This window comes from Dermacentor silvarum, chromosome 1 (genome assembly GCF_013339745.2).
Source record: "Dermacentor silvarum isolate Dsil-2018 chromosome 1, BIME_Dsil_1.4, whole genome shotgun sequence".
NCBI classification, from domain to species: Eukaryota; Metazoa; Arthropoda; class Arachnida; order Ixodida; family Ixodidae; genus Dermacentor; species Dermacentor silvarum.
Window position 1 is genome coordinate 122,983,551 of NC_051154.1, and position 24,420 is coordinate 123,007,970.

The following is a 24,420-nucleotide window of genomic DNA, read 5'->3' on the forward strand; positions in this document are numbered from 1 at the left end:
AGATGTGTCATAGAGTGAACGCATGGGGCAGATAGGTTCTGCTAACTAATTTAGTCAGCCATTTTTAAATGTGATCTGCAACTTTCGTAGTGGCACTTTCTTGGTGAAGCCAATATTTAAAAAGTTTGGCAATTAATTTATACCAAGTAATTGACTTTTCCAAACGAAAAAAATACCGCAGGCTAGGACACACAATCCTCACCACTATTGAGTTAGTTTGAGCCTCCTTGCACACTCCGTCGTTTTAAAACAATGGCTACTTTTAGCTGGGACACACTGTATATATAGACAACTCAAATCACCAACATAGTACTTTGTAATGCAAAGTCATCATTGTCCTTGTACTCACATAAACATTCTTCTAGTCTTGATTCTGCTTTCAGCTAGTTTCTAAGCCCAGCTGTCTTCTACAATTGTACAGACACTGCCAATGGATCACAAAAGTTGATAGCCTCCAAAAAAAGCCAGTAACAAAAACCATGTGTTCATTGTCACGCACAGAGGTTCTGTCATACTTAGTGTATTATACTTTACCTCTTTGTGCCAGTGTCATGCACCTCCTTCTGCTTTTGGCAGGAGACATTTTTGGAGTGTTGAAGATAAGCCCTCATAAATTAAATGACATACATCCTTGTCATCATATTTAGTGTGATCAGTAGAGCTCATGATCTACCCGTTGTTTATTTGATCCCTTTAGCCCAAGCTGTGTGATGCTCGACATGTTCAAGTTAATTAGCTTTTTCTGTATTGCAAAAACGTAAGCACCTGCCAGAACTTTTGAATGCAGCTGAATTAACCAAAGTAAATTAGCTGATGTATTAATGGATGTTTACTGTCTGTAATAACATTCGTGTGGAAACAATGCCATAACATTTATTGTTCTTATCTTCTTATAAGCCTCAGGTATTAAATAATACAGAACTTGTGCCTTAAGTCACTTTATCATGTCTCAAGACAGTGGGGCTTCTTGAAAAAAAAAAAAACATGCTAATGTCATGCTTGTTGTTGCCACTGTTATAGAAAAAGATCTGTGGTGCTAGTTCAGGTGTGGAAAATTAGTATCTGCATTCTCTTCTGATTGACTTCATCTATTTATGTATACTCTTTCAGATGTGTATAAGGCAGCAAACATGCTTATTTCCAAGCTTGTGGAAGTTGCACATATTGAACGAGAACGAGAGGTTGTCCTTGCAGCCCTGGAGACATTGGCTCTTCTTATTAATGAACTCGAAAGTGCAGCATTTGAAAGTGATGAACAAATGCGTCTTGTTGTCGACTTAGTGAAGTCTGCCTTCAATAATGAGGTGCGTTACATTATTTGTTGCCTTGGTATATAGTTTTATTATCTCTGGAATGCTTTCTGTATGGAACAACTCACTGACTGCAGTTTATGATGGACTGTTTTTATATGCTCAGTTATCTCCAATTCTTCATGAAACTGTCATGTGCCATGTAGAGCCAGTAAATAGTGGTGCTTGAACTTGTGAATACCATGCTGTGTATTTAAGATTTTGCAGACACACTCAGCATGTACTGACACCATAAGCCATTTCAGTGGTGGGGAATTTCTGAGATGTCGCAGGGCTGTTTAGTAATAACTAAAATGAAGCAACCTTGATTAAGCTTCTACAAACCACAGCTTTCAACTGCTGAATGGCCATTTGTGCTAACGAAGTTCTGAAAACTTTAATGGAGTACTGACATGACATCTTCAACTAGTAATTTTTCTTCATTAAATGAAGGTCCAAACCCTCTAAACCCCAGAAAAAATACTGGCAAGTCAGAGTGCCCAAAATATTTTACTGTGATACTTGTTTCTGTAAACCAGTTTCGCTTTTCGTACCCGGGTGGTGGACGCGTCATGAAGTCATAGTTGACTGGTTCACTCCATTCCTGCAATGACTACACGACTGCCACACACGAGCACAGCCAGAAAAAACGCACACGGCACTCTTGTTTAATTATTAGTATTAGATTAGCTAGTCATTTTCTTTTTCTTCTTTTGCAAGAATGCTTAATTAGCTAGGCAACTTTTCATTAATTTACCTAATCAATAAGGCGTCAATGCAAAAGTTGTAGAACATAGGTCTTGTGTGGTACTTTTTTTTTCTTTTTTGGACGAGAAAGGGAAGCCAGTGAAATTTTTAAAGATGGCGTGTGACAACGAATCCACATGCTAGGGATTGCAGTGCTCTCAAACATAAACTTCATCACATACGAGCCTAGCTTATCGAATTAGAATTGAGCAACCGTGCTCTTTCTCTGATGCGTCAGCAGCATTCAGCGCTCATCTTTGTTTCTTATCAAACGCAAAGCCCTGCCTTTCAACATGCATAAGAATCTCAGTGTACTAGATAGTGAGGTTTACGTTAGAGACCGCTGTTATCGCTGGCGCGCAGACAGGTTATCATGTGGTATTTTTCGTCGGCTTTCTTTTTTTTCGTCGAAAAAAAGGACCACACAAGATCTAGGTTGCTATGAACACGGTTATTGGTCATTTTTCAACATGCTCCACAGTTTATGCATTCACTCCTCATTGATTAGACACATTAATAAAAGTTAGCTAATGAAATTTAATTATTTTTGCTACATAAAAAAAAATGGCTAGCATAAATGATGCCCATCAACATACACTGATTGCTGTTCCTTTAAAACCTTCGTTTTTTTTATTCTTATTGACATTTAGTTGGGACAGCCAGTATATAAGCATTGAATTGTGGCAGCTTGATATTGCATTAATAAAGCCTTCAGGATGGCTGAGGAGTAAAGTACAATGAGCTGTTTTATGTGCTCCCCACTTTTCTCTCTTGTGTGTGTGTGTGTTGTGACATTTTTGCTATCTTCTCCGGTAATCATGTAGACATCATAAAACTCCGCCTCCGAGGAGGTGAAGGCTAACACAAAGCATACACGCCGCTCTTAAGAAGATCGTGCCAAGGGGGAAGCGAATACATCCTACTTATTGTCCCAGCGATGGCTGGGAGAGCTCAACAACCCAAGTCGCCCGAAGGAAAGCCGCTCCCCACAATTCCCAACCACTTCTTGGTGGGTTGGCATTACACACAACACTTGGCATTGGTAATTCACAGCCTTTTGGATTCGGTCGGCTTGGGTAATTTGCTGAATAAGCATGCACTCCTTCTTCAGCCATTAGCCCACACCTTGAATAACACGTGCCTCTGAAGCCGGCTTCTCAGTGATGTCATTTGTGTGTGTGTTTTGACATTTTTGCTCTCTTCTCTGTCCAAATTATCAGGCAGCAACTGCATATTTTTATGGCTTATCGTATCTCCAATAGAACTTGCTCTTGACCTAGTTGGTTCTTGCTGAGTGACATTATTGCCACAAAAACAAAGAAAATTTAAAGATTGTATCTCATATAGTTTTTGTGAATTGCTCACACTTTTTTTCCCCTACTTTCAAAAGCCAACTTGTTGTTGCTTTTAAACATGCATAATTTGTCGAGCATCAAGTTTGCAGAGATTGTATAAGTATACTTATCTGTGCCACCACCTCCTCCCCCTCCCCTTTTAAAGCTTAAGTCACAGTGTGCGGACAGTGAGATAGAAGATGCTGATGAACACGATGAGGCCGAGTATGATGGCTTGCTCATCCAAATGGCCGGAGACTTGGTTCCTGCCATGGCTAAGGCACTACCACCTGTGCGGTTTGGTCCTTACATGGCAGGGCTGCTGCCTCTGTTTATGGGCAAATTGGTAAGATATGCACCTTTATGCTGAGGGAATGCATCTTACTATATACATAGGAGTTGTGGCAAGTGTTTTGAAGTTATTACTTGGCCTTGAATCCTGGGGCAGTATTCTCAGGAGATTGCTTTCGGAGATAATTTCTCTTTCGGAAGACTTGGCACTGGACGCATCAAAGTATATGACCGACAGCACACTTGGCATTATGTGAAGATAGCGAGCTTGGCACAGCGACAGCAACACTGTCGTTCGTATGCACAGACGCATCCGGTACTGAGTCAAGCAGAATCTTGTGAAAGTGAAACTATCTCCGAATGTGATTCATCGAGAATACCACCCCTGCTTTTATCTGTTCACCATGCTGTCTTGGCTCAAGTGGGAATAGGCATTTGAAAGGGCCCTTCGACACCATTTTAGGTTGTGCTTTGAGGCCGAGTATACCTCAGACAGGTCGCAGAGAAACCGACACGAGAAGAGCAGCAGAAATGGGTTTTCATATTTACCAATTATTCTGATAAGAAATTTCAAGTTTCTCTTAACTGAACATTTTTTGAACTATTTATCTCCCATTTTACTCCTTTAGTGATGATCTTTGTTGTGATATTCCGCAGCCAATACCAAAAGCCTTTTGTGCACACATAGAGAAAGTTCACACACCATGGTTGCCACTTTGTTGCGGCACGTTTCTTCAAGTGGTGGTAGTCACAAGACCCACATGCAGCAAGCTTAAAGAATGCTGAAACTGCAAATGGCAGTGGTTATTAATAGCTCAAAGGAACTGCAGCCAAAAGAGAGCCAGCAACTCTGGTCATAAAATGCCAAGCTATGGCAAAAACACTGCAAGGGGTGCTGCCACTTGTGCACTGTATGAAAATCCCAATTTTCTTATTTGGTCTGTTCTCATGCACCTGACATTGACCAAGGTCATGGTGTAAATTGTATATTGTGAATATGATACATTGTCTGCTCCATTGGCACACATGTGAGATGGCATGATCTCCCTTCACCCAAATGAGTTTCATTGTTTTGGGAGCTTACTACCAGTCTATGCTAGCATTACACGTAGAAGGGCTACACATTGTGGCCACTTGGTTGAAAGTTTTCCAGCTACCCGTATTGAAACAATATTGGCTCTGAGGAGCACACTCACCTTGTGAGGTTCATGGAGTAGGTGTACTTGCTCTCAGAGTCAGTATGCTGTTATGTAGCGGGTTCACTTCCTTCATTGTTCTTCACAATGCTTTACATCAGGCATCCTTTTCAAGTGGCTGAATGGGTACTTTCCAGTAATGCTAGACATAAAAAAGAGGTGATCTTATATCTGACATGCCTGTAGAGAGTTCTCGCACGGCGTTTACATAATGTGAACTTGACAAAACTCACTGAGAATTTGGAAATTCTTAATCAGTTCTGCAGTTCTATGCTTCTTGTGATTCTGAAGATGCAAGAAATGTGGTGAAACAAAGTTTTCAATGAACAGAAATAATTGGCATCCCTGAAGGAGACATACTTGCATTCTACACATCCTTGTTTTGTGGACGTAAAGATGGAGTCACCTTAAGTACAAGCATTTTTGTACTTGAGTAGTAAGAATGGCATAAGGTTGTTGGAAAAAAGAGAAAAACAAAGTTAAAGTTTCTGAACATGCTTATTAATAACTGTTGTGGATGATCAATTTGCATGAAATTTGGACAAAATGCAGACCACTCTTTCCAGAACTTGTATACAACCTCAATGTTATCCTACTCTTTAGGCAGGATAATATTCAGAACCATGCATGCTTCCTCCTCTAGCCTACACTGCAATGACGAGATTTAGCTTCAGTTGCCTGTGCTCCGGAGATGCTTTTGATTCTTCTCTGGTCTCTCTGGTTACTCCAAGCAATTAATTCCCAAGTTGGAAGGACGCCCAATTCTTGTAGAACCTCCTCAAAGACATTGTGACTTTTGTTAACCCACTGTTTGGCTGTAGAAGTGCCATCTCCACAACAGTGCATGAAGCAAATCTTGTTTTGGGGCACAACAACCAAATCTTGCTGTCAAGAGACTCAGCCGTATTCAACAGCAGCTTTTCGCTTGTCAGCCTCTCGTATGTAGGAAGCGTAGCTTTTGCCTGAATGCCAGTGAAAAATGGAGAATGAGCTGTTGGCCGACTCATCCAGGGCTAGTGCTGGCTTGTTACAGCAGGAAAGCCCACTGTCTGGGCCAAAACTGTGGTTGCATGCCTCATCAGTAGTGTGTGAATGGATAATTGCCCCTACTGCTTCCATGCCTCGATTAGAATAATTTTTCGCAGTCTTCTTCTTGGAGAAATACCTTGACTTCTTTACACATAAAAGGAGAATATTGAGGCATAATTTTGTCATGAAAATCTAAAAAATGATTATTTAACAGAAAATACAATTTTTCTACCCGCATGTCCTCTTAATTAATTGAATGCTCAGTGAATCCTTTGGCATAGGTGGCACCTATGGCAGGGGTACCACCATTGGGCAGTGCCTATTCGAAGAGCTTCTAATCAAGTGCATTTCATATGAAAATACATGGGGGCGAAGTGAGAAAACACCCGTGTACTTAGATTTAGGTGCACGTTAAAGAACCCCAGGTGGTCCAAATTTCCGGAGTCCCCCACTACGGCGTGCCTCATAATCAGATCTAGGTTTTGGCACGTAAAACCCCATAATTTAATTTTTCTTATGAAGACACATGTGCAGGTCCTCAGGTATTGAGCAAGCGAAGCATGTTGATTTAAGAACAACTGGGAAAAAGCAGAAGGTGACACATTGGGATGGCAGTAAATACGCATATACATGCTTTATCGTTTGGATGAAATATGGCACTGAGTTATGACACCTACCCGCCGTGGTTGGTTAGTAGCCATGGTGTTGGGCTGCTAAGCACGAGGTCACGGAATCAAATCCCGGCCACGGCGGCCGCATTTCAATGGGCGCGAAATGCAAAAACACCCGTGTACTTAGATTTAGGTGCAGATTAAAGAACCTCAGGTGGTTAAAATTATTCCAGAGTTCCCCACTACGGCATGCCTCATAGTCAGTTTGTGGTTTTGGCATGTTATGACATTGGCATGTTATGGCAGTTATGACATCTACTGTTTTTTACTTTCCTCTTGAGCCTATTTAATCAAAGTACTGCTGGTTTCAGTTTCATTTCTTTGTGCTTCTATGTGCACCATTTCCACTGCTTGTTTAAAATTTCCAAATGAGCATTGAAATAACTTTTGCCATAACACCAGCAGAGCTGTCGCAGCTGAATGTTATCTCAATACTGAATAATTTACTTGCCAACATATAGGTGCAGTGAAAAATAGGAGCCAGGAAAAAGAAAAAGGCAGCTTAATCTTTTATGAAGTTTTTAATGTTACCAGTAATCTTGTTGGTTAAATTACTATAGTTCTGCTAGCATTTATTCCCATCTTCGAATAGGTTTAGTTCACTTAGCTCCGTGATCGGTAAACAAAGGAACTTTCTGTAAACGTGTGAATGTGCAGTCGGCGTCAAAAGTCCACAGGGCGTGAGATCTCAGAAGAATCGGATAATTTCCTCAGCCTGGACGCACAGCCTGGAATTTAGACCTGCAGCCTGGACTAGCATATGTGGCCAACACAGTGATGGGCTACTCTAATGTCTGCAACAAAAAAAAAATCGATGGGAAAAAAACTTTTTTGCAAGATGTGTGCACACTGAACTTTGGCACTGATTGGCCATGGAAGTTTTTTGGGCAGTGAATTAACAAATAAGTTGAACTTCTTGCCTACTTGTCCACTCTGTCTTGAATGCATGATTGATGTGTTGATCATAGAGGAAAGTATTTACTGCACCTTTCAAATCAAAGGTGAATGCATTGGTGGCAACAAAATTTAGTTTTTTTTTTTTTTTTTTTTCTTTCTTTAATTGGATCCCATGCTCCACAACCTTTTGTGGCAGGGGTACTTGATAAAGATGTGCTGGCTGGCTAACTGGTTTGACATGCTTACTTAAAGGGATCCTGAACCACACTTTATCGAAGCCGAGAAATGCATTTGAAGTTAAATTAGACTATTTCCGAAATAGTTCGCCGCAAAAAGTACTTCAATGCATTCAGCAGAAGCAGAGTTATTGGCAATGAAGCATCGTGTTAGCGGTGCTTTCGTTCATTCATCAATGACTTGCACTGCGAAGGCTATGGCGGAGCGGGGCTTGCCCACAACGCTCTGCCTACTGAAGGTCACTGTGGCACGCTGTTCAAATTTGACTTTGGATGTTCACGTAGATGCCACTGTTTCCACTTCTTGCGCCTACAACATGCCAAACGTGGTTGTCCTCAGCGAGCCGCAGTGCGCTCAGCCAGCAGTCCATCGTAGCACCCCACAGCAGCTGCGGTGTCTACGCTATGTAGCAGACCGCAGCTACATGCAACTGCCTTGCGTATGCGCATCGTTTGCTTTGTGCAGGACAGGGCTTGAATATCCACTCGCGCTCATATGCTTCAGTCTGGCCGTGCTATGTGGTGCGGTGTGGCTTTGTCCTGCACCAGCTTGACCGGCAAATAATAGCCACATACAACTTATGCATTTTGAAGCGCTATCAATCGCTCAGTGTGTAGCGAAGTTCGCCAAGGCATCTAACGAAGCAGCCAGGAGTGAGCACGTGCGGGCAAGCATGCGTGTGGTCTGACCTTAAGTTTCGCGTGGTGATAGGCTAGTTGAGTGTTCAAAACTAGTAGTCGAAATTAGCAAGACCCGGCAGCTGTGACACCGATAAGCAGGGTGGCCAAAGTTTAATTCCTGCAGCCGAGCATTAGCATAGGATATTCAGCTTCGTCCGGAAGTGCATAATTGTTATCAAAATTCAGAAGCACATTTTCGCTTACTTCAGCCTGTTTATTGAGCTGCGTCACAGTTCAAATATACACAGTAACAGTAGGAAGAAGATCCAAACGCCCTTCTTGATTGATGTCAGCTATTGGCCAATAGCAGGTGCGTATGGGAATATGCTATATTGCGAAATAAAGCCTCCAGAAAAGAGTAAGGAGCAGGCTTCTGTTGAAAAGAGAGCGTTTGAGAGAAAGTTGACTTGCTCTCCGCATGCAAGCTTCACGTGCCACGCACGACTACAAAACTTGGCTGAGATGTTCACAGCAGCTTATGCTATCCGCGGACTGTGTTTTTTTCACCAAGCCCGAGGGGTGGTTCAGGACCCCTTTAACATACACAGCTTGTGCAGACTACAGACCTGTCACCTCTTCTTTCATTCATATCTGTGTGCACTGTACACGTTGCATAAACATCACGGTTAATGACCTTGGCAAGTAAAAAGGCTATCCAAAAAATTCCAACTAATTGTTTTAAGAAAGTATCAAAATATTGTCTTCAGAATATTTTGCTTCCGGTGTCTTCATACTGTAATGTGCTTTTTAATGTTAAAGCTGTTGTCATTTAGGTGCACATTAAAGAACCCCAGGTGGTCAAAATTACTCCGGAGTCCCTCACCACGGTGTGCCTCATAATCAGATTGTGGTTTTGGCCCGTGAAACCCCACACTTTTCTTAATTTTTTTATTAAGGCTGTTGTCTTTACTGAGGCACCTGTCATTGTAGGGCGCAAGTTTTTACAACTCGACATCGTCAAACAGTGCAAGGATGGAAGTGATGTGCCAGTTGACTGCGCCAGCCTGCTCCAAAAGATAAATTTCGGATGAAGTGATTAAATTAAGTGGAATGCGTGCGTTCTCTGCAACCACACAGCCATAGCCTTGGTTTGGTGCTATTCTGAAGATTGTCGAATTCCACCATATTGTCAGCTCTGATCAGCCCAAAGAGCTGCTACTGCCTCTGATTGGCTTAAAATGCTGCCATTACAAAATTTGACATCATGGTGGAATTTGACGATGTCCAGAATAGCAGTCCTGGGCTCCAACACAATTAATTTTATATGTGGCATCTGGAGTGTGGGCATTAGGTGGTGCATCGTAATTCTGCCATAGGGAAATGAGGAATGTATTAAGCACGTCAATAATTCTTACGCATTCACATACTGTGCAGATCAGCTCAAGATAATTTGAACTGGTGCTTTTTTTATGGGGCGGCCGTGAAGAAAAGCTGCACTGTCAGTTGAATGATTAAGTTGTATATGGTGTCAATTAATGGCGAACACCGTGCATGTAACGTCCCAAATCTGTTTTGCCCACGCACCACGTCTGATCGGCAATTTGAGAGTGTGGCACGGCGACAAACCCCCTGCTTGCTCTCGTGAAATTTCTCGACGACAAATCTCAAGTTGCAAAAGTGATTGGCACTCAGATTTTGATTCTGCGTCTACATCATTTTCTGCACGATCGCATGGTATCAAATCAGACTTTTCCCGCCACAAAATGCAAGCCAGGAATGTAAAGCGGCAACCAGATGCACGCAATATTCAAACGACAAGCGACGTGACAGGGTGTCACGTCGTGGCGTGGAGCAACCACACTGACACGACATCGCGAAAGAGTAGTGACAAATTTACATTGTCTGAATAAATGCTATCGTGTGCACATAAAGGAATCTTAATTGTACCACAAGGTCAGTGTTTTAACCATGGTGTATTAGATCTAGCTTTAATATGCTATCATCGCCAGTGAAAATCTTTACCATGCCGCCAGCGTGGAATGCTGTGGTGTCAACAGGTGAGCAAACTTAAAACACTTTCGCGGCTTTTGGTGCCATCTCGAGCCTAACAGCATCAAAACAAACAACCGATCTCAATAATAATGACAAGACAGTGCCGATACTTTCTCTTCAGCTTGAGATGAGGCCGATTTTATTATTTATTTTTTGCCATCGCAGCAGAGAGCAAGTCGCAAGAATGAATTCAAATCGAAGCGGGCAGACTGGTTGCTTCCATGTTGTTGCGCAATCGCGCTGTCCCCAGTGGAAGTGAAATTTTCTGGCTGGCCAAAAACCGGTGAACTGAAGATTTACAGTGACAAATGGCCCTCCACGTTGGCAAAACATTGCTCGAAAATCGCGTGCATGCAGTTGCGCCAACAATGTTCATGCCGCAGCTTGTGCAAGTGAGCCTGAAAAGTTCGATAAGCCATTGTTTCATGTCTAAAATATCTGTCGGCGTTGTAGTGCATTAGGGCTATGGACCCGCGGTGGGGCCGCGAATGAATTGGGGCTTGTCCAAAAAATTGTTCGGTGACTGTATAGCCCATGATATTAGGTGTGCGCACAGAGTGAAAAGCCAATAATCTTTTTTTTTTTGAAAAATATTTTTGTTTTTGTTTCTTTCCAAGTGATCTGGAAAACTGGTAAACCTGCAAGGACTAAGAAAATTTTGGGACTTGTTCACTGGCTCTTTACCTGAGCACATGGGGGTTGGACCCTCCCGCGTGTAGCCGTGCGCGGCTTAGCCGTGTCTGGGGAAAGGGGGATCCTGGGGGTTGAGCCGATGCCAGGTGTTCGGACCTCTAAGGCCCCCCGGCGGAGGCAACACACCTCTTCGGCCTCTGCTTCACATAGACCGCACCTCCAGACTGACCCACCAGGAGGAAATCGGTAGTCGCCTTTTCCTGTCCCCCTCTCCAATCTTTTGTCTTTCTCTCTCACTTTTCCAACTGTACTGTCTTCTAGTCACTTCTCCTCAATTCCAAATTTCCAGGCGGCAAGGGTTAACCTGGTGTAGCTATCCAACCTTGGGTATTTTATATTAGGTTATAGCGGCGATGCATGGCTGGCGTCTGCAAGTATTCTAAATTTGTAGCGACCCCTTGTTGGGCTCGGTGGTGGGTGGCTACCATCGCCGCGGAATTTTCCATTTTTACATGGCAAATGCTTTTCCCACACTACCTGATCGCTCCCTGAAAAGGGGGCGCACCGATGAAAGTTTTAATTTCTTTTTGAAACCGCAGCAGTCTTTCCCGAAGTATCACGTCATACACAGCCAGCACGAAACTAGGACAGTCCGAATGATCTCGCCATTTGTTGTAGCCAAATGTCTCACTGAAGCAATAGGCCCAGGTTATAAAGTAACGAAGATGGGAAGCGGCGATCTTCTAGAAGTTCGCGACAAACCACAGTACGACAAGCTTTCGAAACTTGTGGCGTTTGGAGACATCCCCGTGTCTGTGGGCCCCCACAGGTCGATGAACACAGTGCGCGGTGTCGTCTCGGAAGATGATCTCCTTGAACTAAGTGAAAGCAAACTACTTGAAGGATGGCAAGACCAGAACGTAGTCAAGGTGCAGAGGATAACACTAAGGCGAGATGACAAGCAAATACCTACCAAGCATATTATCATTACTTTCGGAACTAGCAATCTACCAGAATCAATTGAAACCGGCTACTGCAAGCTTCGTGTCAGGCCATACATCCCAAATCCGCGTCGATGCTTCAAGTGTCAGCGTTTTGGGCATGGGTCGCAAAACTGCCGAGGGCGCGCTACTTGTGCTAAGTGTAGTTCAAATGAACATGCTTCTGACATCTGCACTTCAGCAACCCGCTGTGCCAACTGTGAAGGAGATCACCCCGCCTACTCGCGATCGTGCCCCTCATGGAAAAAAGAGAAACAAATTATAGAACTGAAAGTCAAACTGAACCTATCTTTCCCAGAGGCACGTAGGCGTTTCTATCTCCACAACCAGTCCAGTCCTTCATACACCGATGTGGCGCGCCGGGGGGGCAGCGCCACATCTTTCGGCGGCTGCCCAAGTCACACGGAGTGTGACGGCGGTCACGCCATCAGCCCCCCCGGCTGGAGCAGCCAGCGCTGTTCCGCCCACTGCCAAGGAGGGCCAGCAGACCCACGGGCCTGCTGGACCCAGGGCCACTGCCCGTGCAGTTCGGCCTGAAACCCCCGCGAACGGGCTGAGCGGGCACTATCCACCGCCTCAGACGAGGTGATGGGCACAAGCAGACCACCGGCGTCTCAGACGCCCAAAGAACGGTGCAGCTCCCTGGAGCGCACCGGGAAGAAAGGAAAACCACGCATCACGGGGCCTGGAAAGGTCTCGTGAACTAACTTCTATCTTTCTGTACACACATCACTAACTTCCTTTCCATTATGGATACCCAAGTATTACAATGGAACGTGAGAGGACTTCTATGTAATCTTAACGATGTTAAAGAACTCCTCTGCAAATTCAGTCCAAAGGTGATGTTTGTACAAGAAACACACCTAAAATTAACACAGATGAACTTTTTAAGGCAATATGTCACCACAAAGACCGCGACGACGCTCTCGCCTCGTCAGGGGGTGTGGCCGTAATGGTCGACAAGGGCGTTGCATGTCGGCAATTAAGCCTCCGAACGTCCCTTGAGGCAGTTGCTGTCCGAGCAGTGTTGTTTGGTAAACTAGTTACAATTAGCTCCATCTACATTCCCCCTTCCTATCAGCTTTCCAGAACAGAATTTCAGAGCTTCATCGATGAACTTCCTCCGCCATACATAGTCGCTGGTGATCTTAACGCTCATAGCCCACTGTGGGGCGACTCTCGTTGCGATGCGCGAGGGTGCCTTATAGAAAATTTTGTTTTCTTCAGGTGAATGTTTATTGAACAAGAAAGAACCTACGTACTACAGTATTACACATAACACATACTCGTCCATAGACTTAAGCGTAGTGTCGAGCACACTAATGCCATACCTGGAGTGGTCTGTTCTCAAGAACCCCTATGGAAGCGACCACTTCCCAATTATGTTGAACTCAACGAAACGAGGTGGATGCTTGTCACCACCTGTGGACTCGGCGAACTGGGAATTGTTCCGAGAGCTAACACACTTAGGCTGTGATGACATTGTTGCTCTTAACGTAGACGACGCTGTAGCATATCTAACTGGTTTTATTATTGACGCTGCTTATTAAACAAACTAGCGGACTGGCTCAGAAGCGCCGCATTCTTTGGTGGAACGAAGAATGTCGTAAAGTGCGCAAAAATCAAAACAAAGCTTGGGGGATTGCTTCGCGATTCTCCTACTGCCGAAAATCTTATTAATTTCAAACAGGTTAAATCGCAAGGCAGAAGGACACGTCGACGTGCCAAGAGAGAGAGTTGGGAGAGGTACATTTCTGGCATAAATTCCTACACAGACGAGACAAAAGTATGGAACAGGGAGAATAAATTAAAGGGCCGTGTGACGAACCCGCTGCCCTTAGTGAGCACCCAAGGAGATGGCCTGGAGGATCAGGCAGATTGTCTGGGCGAACACTTTGAATATGTCTCCAGTGCATCTCAATACACACAAACATTTCTGAGGTTCAAAGAGCGCGCAGAGCAGCAGCCCCTCGATCGGAAATGTGCCCGAAATGAACATTACAACTGCCCGTGTAGTTTAGCTGAACTTAAAGCTTCTCTCGCTTGTTGCAACGGCTCGGCACCAGGTGCTGACCGTATCATGTATGAAATGATCAAGCACCTACACCCTGAAACACAAGACACTCCTCTCTCTTTTTAATGTCATGTGGGCTGCTGGTTCCATTCCATCTTCTTGGAAAGAAGCTATAGTAATCCCCATACCTAAACAGGGCAAGGACCCGTCCTTGCCTAGTAGCTACAGACCCATTGCTTTGACAAGCTGTCTGTGCAAGCTCTTCGAAAAGATGGTTAACCGGCGCCTAATCTGTGTCCTAGAAAGCAACGGAATACTAGATCCTTACCAATGTGGCTTCCGAGAAGGTAGGTCGACTACAGACCACCTTGTCCGCATCAAGGCAATCATAAGGGATGCCTTTTACACAAACAGTTTTTTCTCTCCGTATTTCTTGATTTAGAGAAAGCGTATGACACCACATGGCGCTTCGGTATTATCCGAGACCTTTCCGCTATGGGTGTCCGCGGCAACATGTTTGAGTACTATACAAAGTTACCTTTCTAACCGTACCTTTTGTGTAAGGGTGGGCCAGGCCTTGTCTAGGTCTCACCCAGGAAACTGGTGTCCCGCAAGGCGGTGTGCTTAGCTGTACACTGTTTATTGTGAAAATGAATTCTCTACGCACGGCTATTCCACGAACAATGTTCTACTCTGTATATGTAGATGATGTGCAGATTGGTTTTAAATCGTGCAACTTTGCTGTCTGCGAACTACATGTCCAGCATGGCTTAAATTAAGTGGCTAAATGGGCTGATGAAAATGGTTTTAGGTTGAGCCCACAGAAAAGCACATGCGTCCTTTTCACGAATAAGAGAGGAATAGTACCAGACCCTGCTATTGAGCTGTCTGGTACCACATTACCTGTAAGCAAAGAGCACAAGTTTCTCGGCATCATATTGGACTCGAAACTCACATTCGTTCCGCACATCAAATATTTGAAGGTTAAGTGCCTGAAAACAATGAACTTATTGAAGCTGCTGTCACGTACAACATGGGGCAGTGACAGGAAATGCATTTTAAACTTGTATAGGTGCCTTGTCGGCTCGCGACTTGACTACGGCGCGATAGTCTATCAGTCTGCTGCACCCAGTGCTTTAAAAATGTTGGATCCTGTTCACCATTTAGGAATCCGCCTCGCGACTGGGGCCTTCAGGACAAGCCCCGTACAAAGCCTTTATGTGGAAGCAAACGTGTGGTCGCTCCACCTTCAGAGGACTTATGCCAGCTTTACATATTTCCTTAAAATAAATTCAAACCGTACACATCCTACCTATTTTACCATAAACGATACCACATGTGCCACACTATTTAATAATCGACCAACAGCGAAGCAGCCCTTCTGGCTACGCGTGAGAAAGCTCAGTGAAGAAATGGGTGCTGCACTACTTCAACATTGCCTAATGCCTCCAGCGAAGCTGCTACCGCCGTGGCAGTGGCAGCTGGTTGAATGTGACGCATCGTTTATTGAAGTCACAAAACGCGCGCCAGATGCACACATTCAAATGCACTTTTTAGAACTAAAGTCGAAATACTCTTGCCCTGAATTTTACACAGACGCATCAAAGTCGCATGCTGGCGTTTCCTATGCGGCAGTCGGTCCGTCCTTCTCGGAATTCGATGTACTTTATCCCCACACAAGCATCTTTACAGCAGAGGCCTATGCAGTACTATCGGCGGTGAAACACATTGATAGATTGGAACTCCAAAAGGCTGTAATATTTACCGACTCTTTAAGCGTTGTTAAAGCGTTAATGATGCCGCAAAAACATAAACACCCTGTAATTATCAACCTCTACTCACTGATCTGCTCTGTTTATGCATCTAAACAACAAATCATAATATGCTGGGTGCCTGGGCATAGAGACATTGGGGGTAATGTTCTTGCCGACCAAATGGCCACATCAATAACATCGCACGCTATTAATCCTACCGCTGATGTCCCTGTAACAGATTTGAAGCCTTTCTTGCGCAAGAAACTGCGAAGCCACTGGCAACGCTTGTGGGATGCGCAAACAAATAATAAGCTTCACTTGATTAAGCCACAGTTAGGTTTCTGGCCCTCTGCATCGAAAACACGGCGAACTGATGTCCTATTCTGTCGCCTCAGAATAGGACACACATATGGTACCCACAATTTTCTATTGAATGGTAATGATCCTCCAACCTGTGGTAGATGTGGCGAGAGGCTCACCGTTCTTCACGTCCTCCTGGAGTGTAGGGAAGCCGAGAGAGAGAGGAAGAAACATGTTCCTCTGGCATACCGCTGTTCTATCCCTCTCCATCTCGCTATGTTTCTTGGTAAAGAACCGCTTTTCATTACCAAAGCAGTCCTCGCTTTTTTGAATGATGTTGTCTTGCATGTTATCAGCCCAAGAAATACGTAGCGCATCCTCTCTCCAGAGGATGCCACTGTGATAATAGCTCAGTATAGCACATGCCTCCAGGCCCTTACATCTAAAGGGCTCTGTTAAGGCATTAGTGTTTTTGAAAATTTTAGCCTCTGACATATTTTAGTATATCATCAATCTTTCACAATGCATCCCTCGTATCCATAGCACACTTCATTAGTTATTGCCATATTCTTAGTACCTATAGATTTTACACATTTTACAGCGACTATTTTAGGCCTCTTTACAGCCATGGCACATCTGTTTTATCAACACCTTATAATTCACCATTCATGTACCACTGACAAGTCATTATCATCGCCTTGGCGCTCTTTGGCCACATCTGGCCCTTGCGCCAATGAACTCCAACAATCATCATCACTGGCTCTTTCAATAAAATGTCGGCAAGAATGAAATAGAATGGACATCTTTACACGAACGGCACTCATTCTACATTGATAGGCGTTGTTTATGATCGTTATAAGTGTTTTGTTAATTATTCCTGAATAATTGTTCAGGTATAGTTAGCTTTTGTTAACCTTTTTTGTCAATATGGTTTCAATGCAAAAGTTGAGAAAGATGCCAAAAAATGACCGATAGCAACATTTAAAGCAGCGTATAGGTGTTGTGTGTTCTCTCTATTTTTCTACAAAGAACTTTCGCAAAAAGAAAAAAGAATATGTCGTCGCAATGTGTTCACGTGCCCAGGACTGCAGCAGTCTCAAATGTAAACCTCATTGACTACAGGCGGTAAGAGTTGTTGTGGTCCTGGAGTCCGACGTCTGACTGAGGGTCGCTCTCTAGCCTACGCTACTGGGTCATTGCACGAAGGCTAAGCTTATCCACGCTGTCGTCTAAACTTTCTTGATGAGAGTTACTTCTTCATGATGAGTTGCAAGGATGATAGGTTTGAGAAATGAAACAGGGTTAATTTAGAGTGGAAGGGAAACATATTTAAATACAAAGGCATACTCGTACTGTCCGAAGTTCAAAGTAGATAGTGCAGTACATGTTAACTCAATGCACGCAGTTACATAGTTCTCGGAGCACTTCTAAATAATGGCAGAGCATGCTAAATTGCTCAGGGAGAGCACACACCACACCCAAGGGATGTGTCTTAAAAACCCTGTGTCTTCCTAGATCACTCACTAGGGAAACAGGTCATGTCCTAATCAGCCAATCCGGTAATCATGTAGACATAAAAAAAAACTCCGCCTCCGAGCAAGTGAAGGCTAACACAAAGCGTACACACCGCTTTTAAGAAGATTGTGGAAAGGGAGAAGCAAATGCATCATACTTATTGTCCCATCGATGGCTGGGAGAGCTCAACAACCCAAGCCGCCCGAAGGAAAGCCGCTCCCCACAATTGCCAACCACTTCTTGACTGGCTTGTTGGGTTGGCATTAGACACAACACTTCGCATTGGTAATTCGCAGCCTTTTGGATTCGGTCGGCTTGGGCAACTTGCCGAATAAGCATGCACTCCTTCGGCCATTGGCCCACACCTTGAATAACATGCCTCTGAAGCCGGCTTCACAGTGATGTCATGGGTAAGTCGCTTGGGTAGAATAAAAACACGCCATCATGTAGGAATGCTGAATTTGTCAGCATATCAGTGTTCACATTGACTCAGTGGAATGTCGTTCGACGTCGATACCACAACAACCTCGGCCTCCGCTATTCGGTGAATACGCCAAACGTAACAGAGCCTAGTTCATCGCATTGCGAAGGAGCGGCGCACTCTTTCCCCAACGGCATCAGTTACTTTCGTCACGTATCTTCGTTCCTAATAAAATGCTAAGCTGTGGTTTGAGCATGGATAAGAAGTGTAGCGTACTTGATGAAAAGGTTTACATTTTAAATTACTGACATTGCTGGCGTCGCGGCACATTGGCACGTGGTATTTTTTAAATTTCTGCAAGCTATTTTCTTGTTTTCTCTAGAAAAGAAAAGACCACAGAAAACCTAGGTTGCTTTAAATGCTGTTATCTGTCATTATTTGACATCCATCACAACCTTTACAGTGACACATTGTCCATTAAGTTAATAAAACTTAGCTAATTAAACCTGCATATAACATGCTCATTATTGGCACAAAAAGCACTTATGACTAGCATGAACAATGCCAACAACAGAGCGAGCACTATTCCTCAAAGCCATACAGTATTTTTTATTTCTTGGCTACATCTAGTTGACACGTACAATATGTAACTTAATATTGTTCTGCAAAGTAAAAAAAAAACGCACAACTTTTCTTTATCTGCCTGTATTTCACTCATGTTGAGCTTTATGAAGCTACACCGAAACTCATATCTTCTGCTTCAAAATGGGCAGTTCCTGCTCCAAAATGCGAAATTTGCTGCTTCCAGAGCTGCTCCAAAACACCTTTGTCCACTTCCATCCCTGCAGTGTCTACATTGAAAAATGTAAAGTGCACCCAACATCTTTGATATTTTCTTATTTTTAGGAAAATACTGGACACGTACAAGACCTTTACCGATGCAGTAGCGAGTCTAAAGTGCATGGATAACTATAGAAGTTGAGAAATCCTAGCCATGCATCTTACAAACATTGAAATAGTCACTGTCCAAAACTGTTAACCACTTTCAGTGGTGGGAATGCTGCTCCAATCTGCTACATTCGGTTAAAGCTGCTACATCCATGCTACAACCGAGAAAAACTGCTCCAAGCTGCTCCAAGACAAGCGGTGCCATGCAATCTCGGAGGGCACCGCAAAGAGGAGTTGTGGTCAATGCCAGGTGGCAGTCGCCACCACCCTCCCTACCCAAAGAGTTCCCCCTTGTCTCCTGCCATTCATAAAGCTAAACAAGCTGAAGGATCACTGAGTTAATCCAATGTGGTGCACTCTTGCACATGTTTGTGGTCCGCCATTAGGAAACTATGCACCATATTTGCGGGTTTTGCATAGTTTGGGATGAAGTTTTGTCAGGCCTAGTAGTGCGCACACTGCCCATTCTGTGTTGGTGTGTCTAGCATTTTCATTTTGTACCGCCGGTGTGGCCTTGGTGGGAGAGGTGTTTCTCAACCGACGGAGCGGACTTTACATGGTGGCTGTGTCATGGCACTCGGCAAACTGAAACTTACCCCATTTTATGTTATTACCTGCTTTGCTATGTCGTGTTTATCTGTGTGCGCTCGCAATGCAATAGATTTGTAGCTCTGCCATTTCACTAGCTAGACGACTTTAGGTCTAAAATAAAATTCCTCAACTTGCCATCCTGCATACCACGTGACTGTATTGCTGTCAGGTTTTTTGTACTTTTGGGTGGCTTGCTTTACAGCCAAGGGTGCGCAGTATTTTCTTTCTTGAGCACACAGGTTGACTCAGTATAGCCACGTGATGGTTGTAATTTGTTTGTGAGTGGTCGTGTATGTGGATTATCTTTCTTGAGAATATTCGCAGGAATAGTGTCCGACCCACAATCATTCAGAATCATCATTTTTCACTGCTACAAAACCTGCTCCAACTCATCATTTTTGTTGCTACAAAACCTGCTACAAAACGTTCTTGGCCATTCCCATCACTGTACTTTGCTCTTCCTCGTGAACTTATCACCCTTCTTTCAAGTCCCTAAGTCGCTGCTGCTGCATTTTTATGTAGGCAAAGTACAAAAACGCTTGTGTACTTTGATTTAGGTGCGCATTAAAGAACCCCAGATGGTCAAAATTGATCCCCCACTACGGCATGCCTCGTAATCAAATTGCAGTTTTTGGCACGTAAAACCCCAGACAGACAGCCAGACAACGAACTTTATCTGATCCTGAGTAGCTACTGTCGGGACCAAGAGTAGCTGACTGACCTCTGCTGAGCTTCGGGTGAGGAAGAGGATAAACTCTCCTGCCAAGTTGGTAATGTTTAGTAATTTCATTAAATGTGAGAAGTGGATTGTTCTGCCGAGTCTCTTCCTGCCCCTCCGGAGCCTCCAGACCGTCGCGGCGTGTGAGTTCTCACACACAGTCGTGGGCCACCTCGTTGAGGTTTGGGAAGCCCTCGAGGACGTTCGTCCCCATGTGTGCGGGGAACCACATAATATAATGAGAACCGGGGCAAGCCCTCTTCTCTAGAATAGAGGCCGCTTCTCGTGCGAGGTTACCCGATTCGAATGCTCTGATTGCATCTCTCGAGTCGGTGTAAATTTAGAAATGCGCTGGGTCACACAAGGCCTGCGCAACCGCGATTTACTCTGCTATACCCGGGGTGGCTGGCCTTAGCGAGGCGGACGAGCGAAGCACTCCCCACCCGTCTATAACCGACAACGCGAACATTCTCCTGTTGCCGTATTGCGCCGCATCGACAAAGAGCGAAGAGTTTGTCATCCCGTAAAACCCCAGAATTTTTTTTTTTTCTGAAGTTCTTAACCCCATCTGCTTACCATATTGCTTCACCTGGAGAGCTTTCTCTGTACCAAGTGTAACCAAAATAGATTCCAGAGAACCAGATGCTTCAATAGGCAAAATTTCTTGTTCTACAAGTGCATAAACCAATGCAGGTACACATTCTCTCCTCCTGCTCCCATTTGCACACCTGTTAAATTTGACAGAATGGCAGAATAACAGAATGACACAGGGTATGTCTGTGGGCAGGCATTATCTGTCATAGTTTATTCAATAAGCAAGCAGCAGAGTTGACTGGAAGTAGCAGCCACTTTGAAATTGGTCCTTAGTGTCAATGTTAAACATAGACTCTGCATAAATGGAAATTAAGGGACCTATCAGACTGATGTGTGTCTGCCTTTTTTTTATACACCCATGTAACCAACCTTGTGTAACCATTTGAATGATTGACATGTACCTGTTATTGTTGGGGCACAAGAACACAAACATACCTTGACACTTTTTGAAACTCACGAGGTTCCTTGAAGCTAAAAAACTGTGGAAGCTTTTCTATGCAGACTACACAAATCTTTAATTCCTTTCCTTCAAGAAAATCATCACAAACTGAATCCCTCTGCAGCTTTGTATAAACATGAATACAGGAAATGTAATGCGCATTCTGTCTACACAGTATGTCTGAAAACAGCACTTGTGACCTAGCCCTGGATAAACTGTACACAATTTCTACTACAGCACTGCTGCAATAATATTTGCAAATGAACACTACATTTTGGATATGTCTTAAGTACAGCATATTTCATTTATAGCAATGCTCGCAAAACTAAAAAAAAACAATCATTTTTATTGTGGTACTTGCTGTGACCCTAATCTACCAGCCAGAAGTAGTATTGCACTTCCTTCTTTTCTGCTGTATTTGTGGGGTGCAGCATTAAGTATGCATACCTCTTGACATATTTCATCTTTATGAATATTTACTTCTGCATCTGCCTATATCCCAGTGCGCAAACAACATAGTGAAAACTAAATGGAGCAATAACTAATCCCGATTGTAGTATCTAAAGTACAACTGTGTCAAATGGTGTTAATAGAGTATGTCTGCTGAAGGTGGGGCTTTAATTATATTGTGTGTTACCTTTAGTCACTTGACATATGCCATTGGCAATTCTTTGGACTGCGTGAAATTGTCCACTAAATGAAAGAGTGTGCTCTTGTTCCTGCCTGATATAAAAGGCACTTTAAAGCTTGAATCATTGTTGTACATGATATGCACTGACAGTCGCAGTGTTATATGTGGTTTATTTTTTTCACAAAGGTGATGCAAAAGTATATGTTGCTGAAGTGGCTGATTATTGCAAGTAATATGTCGTAACATATAGTATTGTTATAAGTGGATTACACTGTTCGACTTAATTGCAGAAAAAGCAAAGCAGCACAACAGACAAGTCGTATGCTGTTGGCACTCTAGCCGAAGTGGCCCAAGGCTTAGGCCAAGAAGGCATTGGCCCATTTTGTCGCCCACTACTACAGGTTTTTCTAAATGGAATGCGTGACCAAGATGGTGAAGTGCGCAGCAACGCTGTTTTTGGACTTGGTGTACTCATCCGCAATGCACCCAACATCCTTCAGCCGTATCCTTTCATACATATACTCTTTCTTTCTGTCAATACCCAAGGGCAATTTCTTTTGTGTTGCTTGTGTTATACTGAAGTGGAATGCAGAGTTTGCCTCTGCATGCCACAACTGTGTGTTGTGAATAGTTGCTGCTTGCCAGCTAGCAGTATCTAAAATGAACAAGGGAAAAAGTATGCACTTTCACATAGGCATGGTTCTTATCTACTGAGTGCCATGTGCAAGTTCCTAGTCTTGCATCTACTGGGTGCACAAGATACTTGAGAACTTGACAAGCTCAGAAATAGCAGCGATATTTCAGACAAGTGTAAATATGTTAATTTTATATTTTTTACAATGTTTCTTTTGCCGCTGTTTTTCAGGACCACTCAAAAAGCCCATCTTCAGCCTGAATAAATACTAACTGAATTCGGCTTCGGTAATTGCTGCATGATTGGATCAGATGGTGCTTGTTGATGTTGGCCAGTGCTTCCACAACAGCTGCCTTTGGTGAAATTTCAGTATTGTGTGGTTGCTATTCTTTCTCTCAGTGATGCTTTCCATGCATAGCAGCATGGCAAGTTTAAATGTTGACGACGAGGATGCCACACTGAAGTTGATGTGGCCGCTGATGTTCACAGCCAGCCACTGTTCGGGCCCTATGGCCCTGAGCTCTTGTCTCAACCCGAAAACTACGAATTTTGTCACATTCAAGAAGGTGGCGATCTTAACATCGCTGTGACCAGCATATAAAGAAACTTGGACTGCATGCATTTTTGATCGCCTTTGTCAGGTTGGTAGCTACCACCCTTTAATAAATTTGCTAGATAGGTGACAGAGGGGTTGGTGCATGAAGACCAAGTTAAGCAGAAGATAAATATAATGAGAATGGTAATGTCACTGACAGTCTGAAGCTCTGTTTTCAAATAGCTTGTGCACCCTGTCAAGTCATCTTAGTGATTTTGGTCACCATGCTGTTGTACCATCCCCTGAACTTGAGCATTAGTGAGTATCCAGCATTGCTGGAAGCTCTCTCCACGATGCTTGCACGCGAGGACAACAGGCATGCCAAGGACAACATATGTGGTGCAGTTGCCAAGCTTATTTTGGTTGGTGTCGCTGTTGTGCCCATGGCACAGGTAAGTTGTTGAATTAAAGTTTTGTCTTGCTGTCTTGTACCATTGAGTCTTGCATAAAAATATTCCACCCTGGGGAAAACCAATAAAGGTGGCCACAGTGCATGAAAATAATGTTTAATGTGATTGCCAAGTTTGAATAAATGTAAAGAGTGACAAATACAACGTGATAATTCATCTACGCGTCAGCGATACCAAGCTTATTTTGGTTGGTGTCGCTGTTGTGCCCATGGCACAGGTAAGTTGTTGAATTAAAGTTTTGTCTTGCTGTCTTGTACCATTGAGTCTTGCATAAAAATATTCCACCCTGGGGAAAACCAATAAAGGTGGCCACAGTGCATGAAAATAATGTTTAATGTGATTGCCAAGTTTGAATAAATGTAAAGAGTGACAAATACAACGTGACAATTCATCTACGCGTCAGCGATATCGGCATTCTGAAATGTAAACCTCATCATCTAGTACACTGTGCACCTTACGCACGTTGAAAGCTCATGCTTATGGGCTTCACGTTTGAAGAGGACTAAAGATGCACTTTGAAAAGTGCTGCCAATGTTGGAGAAAAAATTCAGCCACTCAATCCCATTGCGATAAACTGGGACCATATTTGACGAGGTCTGTGTTTGAGAGCACTGCAATCCCTGATGCATGGACACATTGTCGCATGGTATTTTAAATTTCCACTGGCTTTCTTTTTTTGTCAGAAAAAAGTACAAGACAAGACCTAGGTTGCTTCAAAGGCTGTTATTGGTCATTTCTTGACATAACCCCAACTTTTTCTTTGATGTCTTATCGATTAGATTAAATAAATATTAGCTATTTAAACTTGAATAATTATTTCTCCAGAAGGAAAGAACAATTATTACTTGCATGAACAATG

At 43.6% G+C, this 24,420-nt stretch overlaps 1 protein-coding gene across 7 annotated transcripts in view; it reads left to right on the forward strand.

Moving 5' to 3' along the window:
• LOC119435958 (importin-4) overlaps window positions 1-24,420 on the forward strand; it is a 175,526-nt gene that overhangs the window by 142,323 nt on the left and 8,783 nt on the right. For all 7 annotated transcript variants that reach the window (XM_049673006.1, XM_049672998.1, XM_049673013.1 and 4 more), the window contains exons 22-25: window positions 1,111-1,304; window positions 3,537-3,716; window positions 22,213-22,424; window positions 23,411-23,543. In XM_049673006.1, the coding sequence (XP_049528963.1) occupies window positions 1,111-1,304; window positions 3,537-3,716; window positions 22,213-22,424; window positions 23,411-23,543 (719 nt within the window). The remainder of the gene's footprint in view (window positions 1-1,110; window positions 1,305-3,536; window positions 3,717-22,212; window positions 22,425-23,410; window positions 23,544-24,420) is intronic.